We start from the raw sequence: 21,215 nt of genomic DNA on the forward strand, positions 1-21,215 counted from the left end.
GTGTGAATCACCTATGGAACTCTCCTTAGGAAAAGCAATGCCTGGGCACTGCAGGGGAATCCAAGAAAGCCAGAAGATGAAATGGGCAGCCAATGGATACCAAGGGCACCAAAGGAAGTTCTCATAAAGGAACATCTATATGGTGGTGCATGAAGTGTTTTAGCTTATGGAAGATCACCAAACTTTCTCAGCGTGGTGGCCTGGAATGTGGGAGCCCAGATTCCTATTTCTCCCTTCTAGAAGAGGCCAGATTCTCAGAATTGCTGTGAACTGACAACAGGGCCTCTCAGAATCAGCTCAGTGACTTCTGGTGTCCACTACTGCTATCTTGGCCTTGAATATCCACTTCTCCTCTAGCTCTGGTGAGAAGACACTGACACAGAAGTCAAATCAAACCTCCTGTAATGCAAAAGGAATGACTTCAACTGAATCCTGAAGGCAGGAATCAAAGGGACAGACCAGAGGATCTACCAGAACAAACTGCATCTCCCTGCTCCTTCAATGAGGCATTTGATCACCTGAGGAACCTCACACAAGCGTTTACAAGACCTAAGTACCAGGGATGTCTGAGTGCCTGTTCTACAGCCAAGTGCTTCTTCTAGAAACAAACATTCCCCTGCAGGGTCTTGGACTCATCCCAACCTTGAGAGCGTGAGGAAGTGCTGAGCCTGTTTCTGCTGTCCAAGCAGGCAGAATAAGCAGGTGAGCACTGTGAAGGTGGGAAGCAAATGAGATGGTTAAGAATTGCTTTATGCTTCAATCATTTGGCACATTGGTGCAGGAAGGGAGGGATTATGTCATATTAAAAAGCATTCTTCTTAAGCTGCTAACATCCCTTTAACTTAAAACCGACGGAGAACTCTACCTGTTCACTGGATTACCACAGTGCCCGGAGGCTTTGATCACCCCACAGTAAAAACGGAAGCACAGACATGACACACAAGTAGGAATCAAAACAGGCAAAGGAGCAACAGGAACAAGAGTTAGCACAGATACACTCAAAGATCTACACAGGTACAAAAGGTGCACCCTGGATCCAGAGCTAAGAACAAACCCAGAGCTGTGGGTACACAGTGCTTCTGTTTGAGGGTGGGAATGAAAGGCCAGACCATCTTGAGGGCAGAAAACACAGCAGCAGAACTCAAATCAACTGTTTCTGGGGAGATGAGCCCCAAAATTAGGGAGCTGTGGTGTGCTGGCTGCAGCCCGTGAACCAAGGCATGAGAAGAAGCAGTGTATGAATAAGACAGAGCTTTGGATAGCAGCACAGAGCTCCCAGCTCACACCAACAAGCAAGGACTTAGTATAGACCGTGCAGTGAAATACATCATCCTATGCCAGCTCCTGCTTTGGCCCATCACTGGGAGGGAAGCAGACATAATGTGTGGTCTCTGTAGCTGGCACCAGGAGCTGAACTTTGGCAATTGAACAGTGACCAGCTTGTGTCACCTGCACACTAATAGCACAGAACCTACTTACGCATCCCACAGCAGGCGCTATCAATACTGCATGGAGCCAAACAGGCCCTTGCTGGTAATCACAGGTCCCAGATTGTCCCATGGGACTGCTTGTATCCCAGCTCCAGGTCTGCAGGGCTGGAGCCTGTGTCTCCTCCCAGGCAGGCTGCCTGTGAGCAGAGCTGATGTACTGCTGACTCCAGCAGCACTGGCAAGCCCAGACGCCAGCCAGCAGACAGCAGAGCTTTCCTGTCAATCTGACCCACCACTATGTGGCAAAAGGAGCAATTCCCAAGGAGGACAAAGTCACCCCATTTATACATCAGGCTCCTATCAGGCTGCCAGCTGCAATCAGGCAATTTGTTAAAGCTGCTTGGGGTGGACAGCTTCTGAGAAAGGCTCTTCTTGCAGAGGGCAAAAGTCTATTTGTTCTGTCTGATACAGCTCTTTTGGTTTTAAAAGGAGCTGAAACCCACAGATAAAAAAGACCATTAAAACACTCCCATCTTTCTAGTTAGAACACCTCATGAGAGAATGGATGCCATCCCACCCATTTTAACCATCTCTAAGTCTCCTATTACTGCTTCTGCATCACTGTGCTATCAGGCAACACCCAGCACGGCTCAAGCCCACATCACATGTACCAAAGATCATCACCCGCCCTCCAGAAAACCCTCCCATCTGCTATGTGAGATGGGGATGAACTCAGAAGATCTGGAAAACCCATGGAAACAAGGCAGTACTTTCCATCACCTCATTCCCTACACTTCACATCTCATTAAGCGCCACAGCCCGCTGGCCTGCACTGCTCTTCAATGAAGGTTCCCCAGCTCAGGGCAAAGCTGTGACACAGCCCAGCACACACTGCAGCTCCTTCTCCTTCCCCGCATTTTTTCCCTGCCAATCCAGGGCCCACACCAGTGCAGACAACTCTAAAATCACAGCTGCACAACATGCATCTGGATTCCACTTCAGCCGCAGGCTCTGCTTTCTTTGGCTCCCCTCACATTAACTATTACAGTGACCTATCAGTACTCTCACAAAGCACTGACCCTCAAATATTAACCTGCTGCTTACAGGGAAAAGAGAAGTTCTCAGTCTTAACATTACATGGAAGAAGTCAGGCTGAACACATTTGGTGCGCTTATCCCTCCTTACCATGGTTCCTGGGATGCACAGAGGGATCCTTCCATGTTAAGTTAACATTGCACCATCATGCTCCCCTCCACTGCACTAAATTCAGTCCTCAGGCTATGTCTTTAAAATTATATATATATTAATTATATCTATTATATATATATAGACCCTTAGGTAAAATCCGCCTATCTAAAGCATGCCCAATACTCTCATTCCCCCCACAAAAGCCACATTTCAGCACGCTGCATGGAAGAATTAGCTCCAAATTTGGAGCTCCATTACAATGGAGCAGGCATAAACGCATGCATGTGAAAACCAGAAAGCATTTGCTTTCAATTGCTCTTGCTGGCAAGAGGGACATGCAAATACCTCCCCTTCCTTCACCCCCCTCTTTCTCTTCCCTTTCCTGGCAGTGTTTGCTGATGGGAAGTGCCAATGCCCCACATATCTTGGAGACAGGCTGGCAAACTCAACCCAGACTTCGAGGGACACTCCAAACCATTCTGGGAAGCCCAAGCTCTGTGGGAGTTATGGCCCTTCTTAAGAATCTGCATCATCTGCTTGCAAAGGTGTAGGGGGAAAACACAGGGACACAAAAGAGAAGCCACCATGGCTTTTCCACCCCATGGAAATACTGAGAGGGCTGTCTGCTCCCAGGAGCACTGATATCCCATTAAGTGAAGGAAGAGAAAGGCTCCCTCCTCCCACAGCACACCATAGATACAAAATACAGACTGCGCAGGCAATCCTCCCTGAGCAGCACTTCACATTGCTACTCTATTCCCTTAAAGGGCAGAACATCCATCTCCAACCAGGCTTAGCGAACTGGTGCCTGCTTCCCTTAACCATTCTCCTGCCTGTTACCACCCTTCCAGAGCCAAAACTGCCTGATCCCTGCTGCTGAGCCACCCAGACATCCCTGGGAAAGCAAGTGCATCAGTGTCAACTCGAGACCTCCAGGCAGCAAGATGTTAAAAGAACCACTTCGTTTGACACAAGGGACTGCAGCCAGAGCTGCTGGGAAGAGCAGACAGTGGCTGAGTTGTTGGAAATCCACTTTTATTCAGCCAACGACTTCCCCAGCTCATCTGCTCCATGGAGAGTCCCAGAGGGTGCAATCTCTGCCTCTGCAGAGCGGGTGGGTGGTCACAGCATTGCCTGTAACAAATACAAAGCCACAAGAGCCTCACCACTTCACTCCAGACGGGAAGTGTGATTCCTTCAGCAAAACAGGCCAACCCAGAATGGCATTTACAGAACCAAGTTAGACACTTCGACACTTCCAACCCAGGTCCATCAACCCCTTAATGCCAGAATAGTGCTGCTGGGTCCTGGCATTGATATGCCAGGATTTTAAAGGCTGATTTTCCTGCAATCCCTGCATTTTACTGCCTGAGAACAAACTAGTCTGTGCTGCAACTGCTGCTCCATGCTCAGCTCCATTCCAATAAGTCGAGCTTTCCAATGATGCAGAACTGAAGACTTCTCAATGATACCATGTGGACAGAGACTACTCTGATCCATCGATCACCTTGCAGACAGAGACATTTTCACATCAATCCTGCCAGGAAAGGAAAGCCAAACCCACTACTTCCTCTCAGTAGTTCACCTACTATCAGGCTTGCAAAGGCTGCTGTGCTGGATAAAAAGAAAAGCTGAAATGTCCAACACAAAGGACACACAAGGCTTCATTAAAAGGCTTCCTTCCCTTTGGCTTCATTTACATAGGGCCTGGATTTCGAATACCTCAGAGTTTAGGTCAGGTCAAGAGGTCCCCAAAGAATCCCAGAATGGTTTGGGTTGGAATGGACCTTAAAGCTCATCCAGTTCCACCCCCCTGCCGTGAGCAGGGACCCCTTCCACTGGAGCAGCTTGCTCCAAGCCCCTGTGTCCAACCTGGCCTTGAGCACTGCCAGGGATGGGGCAGCCAAAAAGGATGGAGCAAGGCAAAAGGGAAAAGCTCCAACAAGAACACTGAAAGGAATGTGCTGATAACATGCTACATCGTCCCCAGGAGGACCTGGCTCAGAGCAGGCAAACTCCTGGAGCAGGGAAAACAAGGAGAAAGGCAGCATTTCTCAGCCTATTAAGCCAGATGGCCAACTATTAGCTAACACACCCTCTAATACACTGTCTTCTAGCTGTGCTACAGTTCATTTCCTAAGACAAGAGGGGGGCCTCCATCATCACCAGAGGCAACTCCTCTTTATCTCCTCACTAAGGCAGAATCCCAATGTTTAACTCAACTACTCCACAGGCATTAAGAACCACCCAGATCCAAAGCAACTTTTTTAGGTGTCAGATATGCTCAGCATTTGCTCTGCAGGCAGGATGCTTAGGCTGCAGAGAGAAGAATACACCAGGATCTCTCTTGAGAAGCAACTGCAGTGCAAGATGCTTGATGACTGTTCTTACGGCTCATAACTTCCCTGATTCTATAGCTCTGTCTCCACAAGGGCCCAGGAAAATGGGGAAAGGCTTGCCTCAGGATCCTGAACTGCCAGATATCAGTCTGCCAATGGCTGGGTTTTACACTGCTGGAGTCTGGTCTCTACAGACTAGGAGTAAACACCACACTTAGAGAGGCAGCAGAATCCCCCCCATCACTTCAGGCACAAACTGGCACAGGAATGTATGATGAAAACCAAGAAGCTTCTCATCAAAGATGACCCAGCAAAGCAAGGCGCTTCCATGCATGTCTGTTGTGTTATAAATAACAGAAGGCACATAATAGAAGGCATATAATAGAAGGGCACGGTTTATGGACTCTTTTCCATGAGGCTCTTGCCAGCTACAGCATCAGAGCCCTGCTGTGTCCAGTTGTTTGTGAACATCTGCCCCACCTCACACCCTCCCGTTTCCATGATCCCATTGTCCCCCCTCCCTCTGCCACTGGCCCAACCCCAGCAGCAGCAGCCTGTCTTTCCAGGAAGCCCAGATGGAAGGAGCAGGCTCACCACAGCCTCCTTGCTGGCCACGCCAAAGGCAGCTTTCTGACGCCTGCTGGAGATGTAGGCAGAGTTTTCCTGCAGTTTCTCCAGGAGCTGTCGGATAGGCTTGCAGTAGTTGGCAATCTTGCATTCCTTCAGGAAGGATTTTAGCTGGGAGGAAGACAAAGAGAGCAAGAATGAAAGCAATGTAATCATTTCCATAAAGAGATCCCACCCCCAGTGACAGCATGGGGCACCTCTTCCCTTCGCTTCATACCATACCCCAGTGTATCACCCTTGGGGTCCTGCTACCCCGGGCTGGGAGGATGCAGTGACAGGCCAGATGTTTGTAGAGAATCCAGCTCAAACCCAGCTCTTTGCACCCTGTAACACTGCTTCTTTCTGGAAAAGAGTTATCAGTGGAATCCAAGCAGCCAGCAGGAAATAAAGCCTGAGCTCTCTTTGGCCTCTGCTCCTAGATGGCATCACAGCTGCAGTATCACTGTCTCCTGCTCAGCCAAATAGGATGAGGGACTGTGAACCAGATGCAGAGACAAGAAATAACAGTGGATACGTGGATGATAGATGACCAAAAGCACAAGAAACTGGAACCTTCATCTCAGCTGGGACCTGCAGATGTTGTTATCATGATAAAGGGTTTCTAGGAAAAGGACGGTCAGTGTTGGAATGGGAACACCAAATACAAGAGGCTGTGGATGAGACTGATGCTGGGACTGGAGGCAGAATTTGAGAAGAGACTTCAAACTGGGGTGGAAGTGCCTGTGGACTGGGTGTAAGAGTCTCTGTCACAGCACAGAGGGAAACGTGGTGCTTCTCCTTCAGGACAGAAGGATGACATGGGGTGAAGCTGCTTTACGTTTGACTGTCCCAACCCAGCTCCAACTGGCACCTCTGACTGTTTAAGGGTGCAAATCCACACCCCCATCACACAACAATGTCCAAAATAAGCCTCTCTGTGACAACTTGTGCAGCAGGTGCCTACAGGATGCTCTCTTTTAGACCTTACATGCAACCCTCAGGCCAAGAGCCACTGTGCCAGGAAAACACAAACCTTGTTACAGCCAGAAAGGGCAAGGACCATCCTACTCACAGAGAATGTGGCCCTGCTCTCTCTCTGCATCCAAGGCACTTCACTACTGTCAGACAAAGAGACTTTATTGCACGTTTTTGTGTTGGTTTCTGTTTTATCTCAGTTGTTCTCAAGCAAACCTCTTTTCTCTCTGCTAAAGATTTCCCCTCCCAATACAAACCAGCCTCCAACACCACTGCACTGTTCTGCCACCTCCAAACTAAAAGCTGAGGAAGCAGTGGAAGCTCTCGCTGACAGAAAGAGAGATGGGGATGTCCACATTGACTCATGGCTTGAATTCCAGTTTACTACAGTGTCTGCTAACAGTTTTCACCAACTCCAAGACAAGCCTCTGGAGTGCTGCCCAAACTCTGCAGGCCAAGCTCTTTGTTAGAGCCATATATATATATATATATACACACACACACAAATATACAATGCACAGACACTTGATTTAGAGAAAGAGAAATAAGGCGAAAGATAATGGTTAACCACAATGGAACATTCCTCTCAGCTGGGACCTGCAGATGCTATCATGATAGAGATGAAGGGTTTCTAGCCAGCAGACATAGGCCTGCCTTCTCTACTTTGGCTTCAAATGTTCTGCCACAAAACACAGAGCTGGAGGAAGGAAGATGATGTCTCCTTCCCATCAAGCCTATAAGCTTGCTTAATCTCACATGTGAGTAGGTATTAAATGTTGATCAAGAGGTGACAGTCACACCTAGCCCCTCTCTGTCAGGACACTGCTCTCCTGCTGCAGCTCTGCTGTCTGCTACACACATGAAGAATGTCCCCCATCACCTAACAGCATGGACTTCTCTTGTCCCTTTATCCCCAGCATACACCCAACCTGCCATGGCACATCCAACTTGGGAAAATGGGAGTTAAAATGAACACTTCCCCCTTTCCACAAGGCATCCAGCCCATCAAACAAGTACAGAGAAACCTTCGGCAAAACCATTCTGCTGGTCTAGACTGTCCTAGTCTCACCCCCCTCTTTCTAAACCATTCTTTTATAGGTGCTGCATATTTATCTCCACTGAGAGACGCATTTGTCATTCAATTTATCTCACTTGATCCCCCCAGCTGCAGCCCCAGATCCATTCCATCCGCTGCCACATACATTATCATTTCTCTTCCACTGCAGAAGTGTCACCAGAAATCCTGCAGAATCTCTGCCTCTATCTGTGCAGGCTGTGTTGGGTGGTTGCTTTCACAGCCCTGTGCCTCATTTCTTCTTCTCCCCCCCCACTCCTCCTCTCTCCTACCCCTGCAATCCCTCACAGTCCCACCACTGTCTGCCACAGACAGTAATGAAACACAATGAGACCTCACTGCTGTGTTGAGGCAGGGAACACAACCAAGAAGGTAAAAGGTAGAGGAGAGAAAGGGACTCTGTGTGTGTCTTTTTGCACTCTGCCAAACACAACAGTCATATCTCTGCAGAATAAAAGCAATCAGAACACGTGTGTGTGTGCATATATATCATTAACATCTCACACTGGTTCCCAGCTAAGCAGCTCTGTGATCAGTGGGACTGATGCTGTCCAACTGCCTGCCTTAAACACCAGTGGTTTACACCCTAAGAGACCACAGCAAAACCCGGGCTCCTCTTCCTGTAAGCGACGCAGGGAACCAGAAATGATCTGAAGGGGTTGGGCATGTGTTGCAGGGAACCCAGATCAAGCCCAATCCCTCACCCACAAAAAGCAGAGGGAATATTCAGCTTGGGGATAGAGCGCAAGCAGCAGGAGTGGCTGCTGGCCAGGCAAACCAGCACCTCCTGCCCTTCTGTAGCTGCAGGTTGTGCCTCGGCCATGCCATCTCCTGCCTTCACCCAGCAGAACTTCCCCCCCTTATCCTGCCCAATTTTCCCTTTAACGTCCCTATGTGATGCCTGCCAAGGCTCTAGAGGAGGGAAGGGAAGAGGCAGTCTCTTCCAAGCATCCAGACACAGAGGCTCTGCACTCCTTACCAGCCTGTGGAGACAGTACCACCATAGGGTCGTGCCAGCAGCTGGGCAGAACAGGATCCTTTGAACTGTCTCCTGCTCTGCCTCTCCTTTCCTTTAACGTGCTGGGGTGCTTCCTTGCCTTCCAGGCAAGGCGGATTGTGACAGCTCAGTTTGAGGGCAGTTCAGCCTGGCTGCTCCCAAAGCCGCTGACCAGAAGACAAGGAACTCAACCCCTCGCCAGCTGGAACACAGCCCCTACGACACGGCACTGAGAGAAGCGTGAGCTCATCGGAGAGGAAGAATCAGGACAGATGGATTTGTACAGTTAACTGGAAGCTTTCCAGGAGAAAAGCCTTCCCCACACACACACGCTTTCCCGAAGACTCGGAGATTTTGGGAAGCCAACCTCAGCACCCCAGCCCAGCAGACGCCACGAGGCTGTGGTTAGTGGCAGCCAACTAGAAATGTGATAGCATTAATTCTCTGCAGAAACAGAGGCTGGTCCCAGGGTGTGTTTGGAAGCCACAGGGTGCTGGGTGCCAGAGGGCCGTCAGCCGTTTCTCATCCCAGCTAGAACATCGGCTCCGACAGCTCCGATGCTCTCAGCAGCTGCTGGCTGAGAGGAAAGGGCCTTGTTCACTGCCAATAAGGGAGAGGCACGCAAAGAGCAAGCACAGGAGCTGCTCCCTTAGCACAGAGAGTGCCTGTCAGCTCACATTAGCCAAAGCACCCTGCTGCCAGCTCGGCATGGGCCATGCCAAGCTGCAGGGACCCAGCCAAGAGTCATGCGCCTGACAGATGCCTATTACACAGAGCAGAAATGAGACCCAAGTGGGTCCCCACTGAGACACTGCACCCACATCAACCAGAGGCATCACAACAGCAAGATGTGCAGGCACTGGGTCTCTTGGCAGGCACCAAAGCAGCGGTTCATGTCCCCATAGAGGATGTAACAGTGTGATATGTGCTGCTCATGAGTTAAAAATAGGGCTGAGAGGCAAGGAGGGAACAAGTTCCAACACGTTTGCACTAAGCAATCTTCCTGTTCAAAGCAGAGAGGTCACTGCTCATTCAAAACTGAAGCCACCCAGCTAGCAAGGTATTAGGGAAGGATTATGCACAATGCACCCAGCTGCACAGCACTCTTCAGCAGTTTGATTGCAGACAATGAAGTATGTAAACAGGACGTGGTTAGGAAGAACATCCTGCACTGTGGAATGGCAGGGGAGAGGGGAAGGAGACTACTTTGCAGGCACCACTGTTAGGTGGGAGACAAGAACTGTACTGGTTTGTAGGGAGGGACTTAGGGAGAAAGTGCCCCAGTCGACGGAAGCACTGTGTAAGGAGGGAAGATTGCCATCTTGTGGAGAGCATGAGGGAGGTTGTGAGGCAAGGAAAAGCATGGGATCACAGCACAGATACTGCTCTGAGACAACACAATTCTAACAGCCAAGAACTCATCTGCGCTCAGTAGTCAAAACCACATCTCTGCAGCAGTTACACAGCCCTCTGTTCCACTCTGGCTTCCAAAAGAGCAACCAACTCCACTGTCACCTACCTTCAGCCTCCTAATTAGATGGGATGCCGCTAGAGATTTGCTCCTTCCTAACAATTCCCCAAAACACAAAGAAAACTGTAACTAAGAAAAGGCAAATGGCTCTTCCCTCACCTTACGAGGACCATCCCGAGTTCCCCGTTAGCTTAAACAACTTTATCCTGCTTTGTGCACACTTACAGCATGAACAAGAAGAGTCTTAAACCTTACCTGAATGATAGTAGGGAGAACCAACTCTGGGAATCCAATGCTGTAGGCTTGGCAATGAAGATACTCAAGCATCAGGTCATAGAGCTGGTCGATGAGTCCATCCTGAGCAGGGAAAGGAGAAATAGAGATATCAGATAGGAACTAAACCTGGGGAAATGAGTCTCCAGCTTAAGGACAGGAACACAAAGACAGGGCAACCCTGTTGCTTAGAGAAGCTGTGCTGGGGTTCCACTTACTCGATAGGCCTTCTCCTGCAGGTTGGCATTGGAAAGCTTCAAGATCACTGCGAAGTTTATAGGCTTAGCACTAATACGTCCTGGCTTCTTGTTGAAATCCACTTGTTGGAAAACCTACACCGGAAAAGAATGAGTGTAAAGATGATCCCAGCACGAACCAAATACCAAATGACTCAACTAAGATCACGCAGAGCTGAGAAGACAATCCACAAATCCTGATTCCTGCTTGCCTGTTCTGATCACTGTCCCCCAGCTTGCTTAAATACCTTTGCAAGGGACAGGCAGGGAGCAAACACCAACCACACCTGAAGCTTTAGAGACCTGGGTGTGAAAGATGCCCCAGAAATGTGAGTCAAAGGAAACCAACACAAGCAACAGCACAAGAAACTCAAGCTTTGTTCCTCAGACTCGTGCTTCTCATGGGCAGAAAGATCATACTACAAAGCCTGAGTGCATTTTGGAGCTGTCCCTTAGGGAACAAGCAATACTAAATGTTGCTTACACCAAATCCGTTACCCTTTTATTGTCACTGAAACAACCGTCCAAGGAAGCAGAAACCAGTAAGTCCTATTCATGCCCATAGCAGGGGGTTGGCACTGGATGATCTTAAGGTCCTTCACAACCTAAACCATTCTATTACTCTATGAACACCCCTCACCAGGCAAGGTTTTTATTCTAACCCATTTCTCATGGCTGTCCTTTGTACCAATTCTAACTAAATTAGTGCAGATTATTCCCCATGGCCATCTGATTGCTGGCTCATGGAACATGCTGGCTCCTTCCCAGAGTTTGAGAGGAGTCCATGCACCCTGTGCATCATCCAAGTGATGAGCACACACAAGCTCTGGGGTTCAGATGGATGCTTAGGCAAAAGGCAGACCTGAACCTTTGGCTTTTGTGTTCTTCCAGAGCTTAATGATAACGGCTGGGGAGAGGAATATGAAGGTATGAAGCTGACATAGTAGAAAGAAGAAAACAGAGAGGAAGGTCACATGTGTGTGTGGCTCTCAAGCTTGGCTTTAATTCAGAAGAGCCATTATTGCCTTAAAACTTAACAAATTGGAATGGAGACTAAGAACTAGGAAAGCCCTTTCCTTACTCGTTTTTGGGAGGAGTTTCCCAGCTTCACTGGGGAAAGAGTAACATGAATGAATGAGAATCTCCATTCATTGCCCTGTAAGGCCACATCTGGCACACAAAGAAGTGATCTTCAGCTGAAATCAGCTCAAGCCACAATGTGCCTTGGTCCTTCTGCCCTGAGTAGGCAACAGGGTACTGTTACTGCAATAACCCTTGCTTGTTGTGCTGTTCTTCCTCTGAAGCTGTGACACAGGAAGGAGCAAAAGATAGGAAAGATGCTCTTTCCTATGCTGACAGAGGCAGACCTCAGGAGAAAGATGGTAAGAGCAGTAAAGCCACCTTGATGTGAGGCAGCTTCCCAGAGACACCCATCAGGGAACAACAAGTAGCAATCAGGGGAGATGTTCACTTATAATGATATGATAACCATTGAGGAAGCTATTGAGGAGCACATCCTGCTCACCCATACTCTGGAGCACCTCAAAAGCAGCACAAAGCTTCTCTCTCCCTGTCCCCAAAGCTTATGAATTGCACTCCTAAGCAGGAAATAATTTCCCTTGCCTCTCTGCAGCAGCAAGACATTCATCATCAGCCCCCAAGCAGCCCAGCAAGGTGGGGATGCAGCACGCTGATTGCTAGAGGCTGAGGTGAGGAGGCAAGGGAGGGTGTTCAGGTCACCCCAGTGCCCCCAGGGCAGCAAAGCATGGAGACGACTATTGATTTCAGTACATTTTATTTGTCAATCCAGATTATTTGGAAGGAGGTGGGGGGGGCAAACCTGGTGGCTTGTGAAAACAAAGAGCACCAGGCCTGGGAATCGATGCTATAAACCTTGTTATGCACGGTTATTTCTTTGGCCAAAACAGCAGTATTGATCCCGAAGGTCAGACACATTAAAGCAAAAGGCATCAGGCCCTTGGGGATGCCTCTAGGCAAGGGGGGAAACACAACCAGGGGGTCTGAAACTCTCCCAGGCCCCAGTCAGGATGTGTGGGATAGGGGGAAAATGTGGTTCCCCCATCTCCAGACTATGCAGGAGAGGATGACTGATGGCTAGGAATGCTGGAGCAGGGCGGAAAGGTGGTAATGAGGGACTAGAGGGCCACAAAATAGCAAAAGGCAAGAATTTGGCTAAGTGATAACCACAGAGGAAAGGACAGAGCAACAGAGGCAGGAAGGGGAAGGCGTCTTGGCAAGCTCAAGCTCACAGATGACTTCCATGTGGCTAGTGAGAAGGGTGCTCAGATACAGTTTATACTGGCAGAGTGCAAACCAGAGACCCAACTCTGCACCCACAGCACTCACACTGTTCCACCCCATCCAACCCTCATCTCTTTCCCTCAGGCTCTAGCAAAACCCTCCTGGCATCTCCTTTGATCAACCCAAAGCTGGCTGCTCTGGGCCAGCTCACAGCAGGAGCCAGGGCTCTGCTGGGCCTGCCTGCAGCTCCCCCTGAGGCCTGGCATCAGCCTCCTACTCTTGAGTATCTCCAAGGGAAGACACTGATTTATGCAGCCTGTTCTAGCTTCATCCTATAAAACTGTTGGTGGGGTGTTTTTGGGGGGTGGGGTTTGGGGTTGCTTTCCCCCTCCCAGTGCTTATGTGGGACCTCCTGTATCTCAGTTTCCGCTTATTGCCTCTCAGCACTAACTGCCATTAAGAGAAATCTGGCTTCAAATCTCTTTATTCACAGAATGAATGAGGTTGAAAGAGAGCTCTGGAAGTCATCTTGTGCCTTGCTCCATGTCCAGATTGTGTCTGAGCATCCCCAAGGATGGAGATTCCACAACCTCCTTGGACAACCAGTGCCAGTGCTCAGGGACCTTTATCCCCAGTCTTCATCTTCTTGAGGCTGAACAGTCCCAACTCTTGCAGCCTTTACCTCACGTGAAAGGATGCTCCATTCCCCTCATCTCTGTGACTCTTTATTAGACTCACTCCCACATGTCCATGTTTCTCACACCTTGAACTGGACAAAACACTCCAGCTGTGAGCTCACTAATGCTCAGCAGAGGGGAAAGACCACAATCGAACTGCTGGCAAAGTTCTAACACAGCCTCCTCTCAGCTTCGTATCATGTGCAAGGCTACTGATGGTGCCACTCTGTCCCACCATTTGAACCATCAGTGAATACGATAACCACTATCAGCCCCAGTATCCATTTCCAGGGTACATCACTAGCCTCTAGCTAGATTTCATGCCCCTGATTACAGCATAAGCCTTGGAAGATCAGCTGCCTGTCAATACACCTTAGAGCTTGCTTATCTAGCCTGCAATTCATCAGCTTGTCTGTGAGGAAGCTATGGGAGATGGTATCCAAAGCCTTGATAAAGAGGAGATAAACAACATCCACTGCTCTCCCCTCATCCACTGAGCCCATCATCTCTTCACTGAAGTCTATTAGCTTGGTCAGGCATGATTTCACTCAACCCCTGGTACCTGTAGGGCTGTAATCCAGAATTTAAGAGCTTCAAAGTAACAGTGGAGGGACAACAATGAGGGAAAGGAAAGATCCATCTTCAGCTGGAGCAGTGGCTGAGCTTGCTCTGCCTCAGCTTCCAGTTCTGCCTCCCTTTTAAAGGGAGCAAAGAGCCCAAGTCTTGTAGAAAACTCATTTCAGATCTGTGCTAAATGTAGGACAAGCTCCAGCATTATCAGTTCTCCAAGTACAACCTTCACACCAGCTCCTCTGACACAACCCACTGGATGCAGCACTCCAAGCCCCTGAGGACTTTGGAGCAAGCTGCATGACCCAAGCCATTCAAGTGTCAAAGTGAAACCACTGCTGCCTCCCTAAGCACATCAGGGTTAACCTGCTCTCCCCATCCCTCTCCAGGGAAGCCAGCTTTAAATTGGCATGTGAGGTGTGCCTGGGGGGAGATTTCCACCTTCTAGCAGATGAGCCACCGATGTTCCTGCTGCAGCAACTACTGCCTGTCACACAGGAACTGAAGCGATGGGAAAAAGCAGAGCCTGGGATCACACAGGCTCTTCAAGGGTAGTAACAGTGCAAGAATAAAGCCTGCTTCACACCCTCTCCCAAGCCACCTCCTACCTAAGATGCTTTTGCTCCATCCTGGAAAGTGGAGTCAGAGGGGAGACAGCCCTGGATGCCTGCACTGGAGAGCATCAGCCCTTGTCAAGATGTCAGGCAGGCAGCTCTTATTGCTATTGGCAGGGGCTTGGGGAATTCCTGTGCCTATGGGAATTGTACAGACATTCAATTTGCTGTCTCTGGAAAGCACAGCAGCGACAGGGCTGACACAAGAGGTAGCAAGGCTTGGGTTTGCTTGATGGGGAGGGGGAAGGGAAACACAGTTCCAGTCACTTCTTGCACATAGACTCTGCACTCTAAGGCCATGTAAAGCTCTCTTTAAAAAGGGCACAAAATAGAGGGTCACAAACTCAACAGCTATTCTTTTACTGCACTTGGATTCACCTGCAACAGTGACAGAGCAGCCTTCCCTCCTTCCTATCAAACAGAGCATACATTATACTGGGAAGGTTTCATTCTGCTCCCCAGACTCCTGTCACATCCCTCAAGTTTACTTCTGCTTAGAACCAAAACACTGATCAGATCCTTGAATCTCATAATGGTTTGGACAATGGGCTTTAAATGGATTTTGTTTCATGACATGGTGTGGCATGGGACAAATGCCCACTGACTAAGTCACTGTTAAATTTGTAAGCTGGTAGAAACAGGCTCATAGTTAAAGCTCTGTGGCTGGGCATCAGGATACAGATTCTCCTTCCAGCATCACCAACAGCCACCCTGGGACTTTGGAAAGGTCACTTCACCTCTGTGTGCTAAAGCTTCCTACCACCTCACCCACACAGCTGGAATACATCTGCCTGGAGACAGCTTATGGAGACACACTAAGGGTTGTAAAGGGGCTCAGATACCATTGCAACAGAAAGAAAAGAATTGGGAAGAGATGAAAGTACAAAAGGAATAGCCCTGAATGCTCCTGGTAACTCCACAGAATGTTAGAGGGATCACTTGCAGGAGATGGGCAGAAAGAAGGGAAAAGCTGACAGTGGCAGGGAGGTTCGAGTTTAACATCATCCCATTCCTCTTAGATTATAGAAACTGAAGCAAAATAACTGATGAAGCAATGTGAAAGAGTATGCAAGCAACACACATGCACACGTTTACCCTGCCCCCATCTCTCCCTTGTCACCAGCACCTGGACAAGCTAAACTGAGCAGTGCCTCACACAGCAGGACCGGATGTGGTTGGGATGTGGAAGCCGGGCGGAAGCTCAGTGTGCAGTGTGGTAACGTCTGGCTGGGGCCTGACACACAGATTAGAGCAGAGGTGTTGGGGCCAGAAGGCAAAGAGCAGGGGGAAGGCCCCGAGGGGAAAAAGGTTTTATCTCTCAGAGCACGGAAGAACAAAAAGCATCCTCGCCCCAAGCTCCACTGCCCCAGAGGGGAGATGCTGCTATCATTAAATCTGGTTGGCAGGTTGTCAAACATGCATGAAAGAGAGGAAGGAAGCAAGCAAATGGCAAAGCCACACAGGGCAGGGCCACGGAGCAGCAGAGGAGGCAGGAGAGCAGGAGATTTATAAACACCACTGCCTTCCATAGGCTCAGAGGATGTGGTTTGCAAAGGACGTTTACAACAACACGAAACCACAAAAGCCTTTTGCTTCAACGGAACTCGATTAGGAATGAGCTTGGCTGACTCAGGTCATTTATTATAGAAGTCTCCCTCCTCCTCTTCAGTGTCCACCTCATGCCAACCTACTGGGGCTTCTGCATCCCTCACCCTGCCTTGTTCATGCTTCTTCAGTGCAATTTGGCTGCACCACTTCTGCACCACCTTCTCACGGCAGCAAAGTTGCAAAGACCCTTGTGGATTCCTTTCTTTTCCCTTTGTCTGCAGGTAGAAACCCTTCTTGCTAAGATACGAACACACCAGCAGCACCAAGTAAGTAACTGGGGATTTACTGCAATCACTTGAGCCTCTGAACCTCTTTGGCAAAACCCACGGCCTATTCTGGCTGCATTAAACCACCTTAGAATGCGTTTTTGGACCCACCTGATCTTAGATACTCTCTGCTGACAGGCCAGTAAAGGCTTAATTCTATTTGCTAACCAAACAATACCTCCTTGTCTGATGCTGTTTGAAAGGGAAGTGAGCAACTTGGGCAACCTTGGGAGCTGTTGGTAAGTACAGTGAACGAATGTGTTGATCAGGTAGCAGGTATCAGCTGTTATTAGGTCTGCAGGAAGCAACTAACCTCCAGGATAAATGGCAACACTGGGATGAAGGTCCTGGTGTTCTCGGACAACAGTGTAAGTGCACGGATGCAGTGCATGCGCAGGGGGTAGAACCGAGACGTTGGTACTAGCCTAGAGGGAAAGAGATAGACATTAGGGCAAGTTTATACCTGCAACCTTCAATGACACTTGAGAGCTTTTCCTACTCTCCAAGAGACAGACAGCTTTAGTATTGCACAGCAATCTGAGCTGCTGAAGCTATCCCACAGTTAGAAACAGGATTCACACATTCAAGCTATAACACTAACACACATTCCTGCAACCACAGCACCAAGTTTCCAGCTTCTGCTGGGAGAAAGTGCTACAAGAGCTTTGCAGATGAAGTTTGTCACTGATGCTGCTCAACACTTGCAGCTCTCATGTTCCCAGCACAGGTTGGTAGGCAATAAAAGTGGTAGGAACCAGCAGTAAAATGGCAATCTAAAGCAGCAAGTTTAACTAAGAAAAGGGCTCCCCCAGCATACCAGCGAGACTACAAGGAGGAATATGCTTCCCATTTCAGGCTCTGTACCCTCTGTATACCCTGTGTTCATGCTGTGACTTGAACATACCCCTTAGTGTGGAATGTTGCTGAGGCAGGAGCTGGGCTAGCAAGACCCACATATCATAAAGGGGAGAATAGGAATGAGGGTGACCTCTCACAGCCGCATCTCTTCAACTCTCCAATCCAGAGTTATTCCCATCTCCTTCAGAGCAGCAAGATGTACATTTGAACAGCCAGTAATGAGCATGGAGGGGAAAAGGCCGGACTTCCTTTTACCCCCACTTCAAATGCTTATGCACTCAGGTATTGAGAGAAGTAGAGCCAAGTCCACTTGTAAGGTTGGGCCCGAGAAGGGTCAGCTCCCCCAGCACCACATCAGCCAGAGGACACAGACCTTATTCCTGTATCCCTCTGGAAACCTCTCACTCTGAATGACCCGTACCTGAAAACATGGATGGCTTCAGCATTAACCAGGACTATTTCAAACAACTCAAACCCCACACTTCCAAGAGGCTCAAGTCTGACCAATGAATCCCTCCCCAAAGAGCCTGCAGAGCCAGCCAGGAGGGCAAAGAGAAGATGCTTGAGCAGGCATCATAAATCACCTACATCTCCCCAACTCCAAATAGTGAAATAATTATCATTGGATCCATTACAGGAATAAATCTGCTCTGCACCCCTGCTCTGACACCAGTGGAGATGACGAAAGCCATTCCCAGGAATTAATTGATCGAGGAATAAACCTGTTAAGAGTATGGATTTACTGTAAACCAAGGCCATTAATTTTAGTGCACGCAGGGATGCAACAATCTGCCCCGCTTCCCAATAGCTGGATGCACAGAGAATACAAAACACAGCTGGGTCCCAGCTCTGCTGGGGAAGGTCCAACTGCCCACTCACTCCACAGTGCATGCTCAGACTGACTCACATCTCATCTCAGTAGAGAGTTCTAATGCCTTACCATCACTGCCTCTTGGAATGCCTGCTGTATGCCTCCCAGGACATGGGCCGTGGAGCAGAAAAGAGCCTAAAGGCTTCTCCAAGCTTCTATTTACTTGCTACAGCTCCTCCTGTTATACTTCTGGGTGACCATAGCCCTCTTCTGGCTAGAGAGGACAGAAGAAGCTTCTTTCAACATCAGCCTCCCCCCAGCCAGGAGAGGTCACCAAGGGAAGCTGCTCAGGGACACCAAGGTTGTGTTTGCTTCTCCATAGAGGCTGTGCCTTGCCCTGTATGTGCTGAGAGGCTGGAAACCAACCCTTAACAAGCACCAAAAATCCTCATTTAACTATAAGCCAGGGAGGAACTTCATTTCTACAGCTCAGGCTGGAAGCAAGGTAGAAATCCACATAGACATGGTCAGAAAACCACTTTATAAGATGAGGGAAAAAGGGATATCAGAACAGGAGCTTCTATGACAACTCCGCTGCAAAGAAACCCCAACTACCAACTCAAATGCAAGCACATAGATCTAAAGGAGGGATTTATGGAGTATGGAGACAGAAAAGCCCAAAGCGAAGCAAGGAAGGTGAAATATCCATGCTCTGTGATCTGTGCAATAGCTACACCACCACCCCCCACCTTGGGTCAAACTAACTGCAACCCTTCAGCTGTTTGAAAACAGCATCACCCATTACTCCATGGCAATTCCATGAGCAAACTCTGCAATGAGGCCCTTCCCAGCATCCCAAAAGTCAGAAGTCATTAATTCAAGCAATTCTTTGTCCAGTTGTCCAACTTCCCTGGAGCACATCTTGAGCACAAGTAACTTACCAGACACATATGGGGTCTATTTCAGAAGTATATATTACTGAAAGTAGTTTAAATGCATTTTAGATGCTTGGAAGCAAGAAGGAGCAGGAAAATGAGGGAGCTAGTTCTGATTTTAGCAGGCAGCCTTCTACTAGTTAACTTCTTAAATCACTTCTCAAGTTCTGCCCTGGTTCCTGCCTAGAGCAAAAAGCCTGTGATGGGTGGTGGTTTCACCACATTCCACTTCCATAAGAGGCCAGGAGCTGATCAGTCCCACGGACAGACAGACAGACACCCTGCTCAGCCCTTGTGCTGGAGCCAGGCGCCACCTCCCGGTACAACAGCCTCTGGGGAAGGGGAGTCTCCCAACACTATCACCCTTGGGATGTACCCCAGAGCACTACACATCAGGAGCAGATGTGAAAGAAGCTATTCCAGATGTTACACAGCATCCTCAAAGCTCAGCAGCCCAGAGACACAAAGGGAGGGGTCACTGAAGCCATCTCCACTAGGAAAGCTGCTGGCAGCAGCCAGATACAAAGCAGCCTTCAAGCAGATGAACCCCCCTAAATGGGCCTTCCAGAAACACACAAAGTGGCCCATGAAGAGGAAATACCTTGACCCGCAGGCTAAATTATTGTATCCTCTCACCTCAAATAGGAACAACCCAAGTTCTTCCACCCCACTCAGTTGCTACAGACCCATCCACATCAGGGGATGGGGCACAGAGATAGACTTGTTAGTCCCAGTTTGGACAGCACTGAGAAGAGTTGCCTATGTCCAGGATGGAGCCACCCTTTTTATACCCTGGACATTGGCTTGGCTCAGTAAGGAAGCCAGAGTGGGATCTATTTCTATTTTCCCAATCCTAGAACCCATCTGTTGGGTTCCCAGATCTTTCAAGCCTTGTCAGGCAGTAACTTCAGCCCTGCCCATCACAGATGCTAAACTATTCTGCTTGCTGAGATTCACCCAGTTCTACTCCCCTGGCCCCACATAGCTGATTTATCTGCCTGGCCAGGTAGAAAACTGCCTAGGTTTTTCTGCAAGACAACTAAAGCTCTACAAGAGCAGTGTGAAGCAGCCTGGGCACATGGGGGATGAGAAAAGGGATATAAGCATGCTCTAAAGATCATTTAAATCTGCTTATCCTCATCACCACTTGGGAGGTTTTCAAGGCTGGGGGTAGTGTTTTAAAGCTGAGAATCTGGTTAACGGAGCTAACAGGATTTCAGAGATCACCAGAGATGCAGAAATTCCCTCAATGCCATTTCAAAGCATATGAATTTCTATATAAACTGATAGGAAAACAGACAAATTCTCAGCAGAGACATTAAAAACAACAAACTTGTCCTTGTTCTTAAAATTCGAACAAATAGAAGACGCCTTTTTTTGTGCCTAACTGTATTTACAGAGCTAGAGATGAGGACGTGATTCTGTTCTTTGCCACTGTTAGGTTCTGAGGCAAGTCAGGACATTCTCTTTGTCACTGCGTACAACTGCAAGGATAATCTTTCCAGGCTGTGTAACTTCTATTATAGAGAGAATTTAGCATGGGAAAGAGTAACCTACACCACAACTTTCTCACCATCTAAACATATATATGCTCACAACACATCTTCAGCTGCAACACTTCAGAAGCAGCTCTCAATTCCTTACAATGCAAGGTTAAATCCAAATCATGCAACAGTAACACCCCTTGGTAACTGCTCTGCTACCCCAAGAGCAAGAGAAAGAACTGTAGCTGAAAGACAGAACTCCTACTTACTTTATGCAGCCAATGATGACCTGTGTCAAAGGATAGATCAATGGCTCCATGACCTCACTGGGGTAGATTGTGCTGAGAACCCGGCACCAGAAGTACAGGCAGTGGATATACTGCCAGTTATACACAGACTGGAAGTTCTCCTGTAGGAAAGGCAAGAACACAGGCACAAACTTGAAGATGTGGCATTGGAGAGGAGCTCACTGGTTTCTCTGCAGTCTCATTCTATCCAGCATTCTCCAAGAGGACACTGTTGAGAGAGGAATACCTAACA

General features: G+C 48.7%; 1 protein-coding gene across 2 annotated transcripts in view; it reads right to left on the reverse strand.

Annotated features, from left to right (window-relative positions):
• NOC2L (NOC2 like nucleolar associated transcriptional repressor) overlaps positions 1–21,215 on the reverse strand; it is a 45,928-nt gene that overhangs the window by 13,206 nt on the left and 11,507 nt on the right. For both annotated transcript variants that reach the window (XM_065696617.1, XM_065696616.1), the window contains exons 11-15: positions 20,945–21,084; positions 16,901–17,012; positions 10,573–10,686; positions 10,337–10,438; positions 5,552–5,695 (exon numbers count right to left, since the gene is read on the reverse strand). In XM_065696617.1, the coding sequence (XP_065552689.1) occupies positions 5,552–5,695; positions 10,337–10,438; positions 10,573–10,686; positions 16,901–17,012; positions 20,945–21,084 (612 nt within the window). The remainder of the gene's footprint in view (positions 1–5,551; positions 5,696–10,336; positions 10,439–10,572; positions 10,687–16,900; positions 17,013–20,944; positions 21,085–21,215) is intronic.

This window comes from Lathamus discolor, chromosome 16 (assembly GCF_037157495.1).
Source record: "Lathamus discolor isolate bLatDis1 chromosome 16, bLatDis1.hap1, whole genome shotgun sequence".
NCBI lineage: Eukaryota > Metazoa > Chordata > Aves > Psittaciformes > Psittacidae > Lathamus > Lathamus discolor.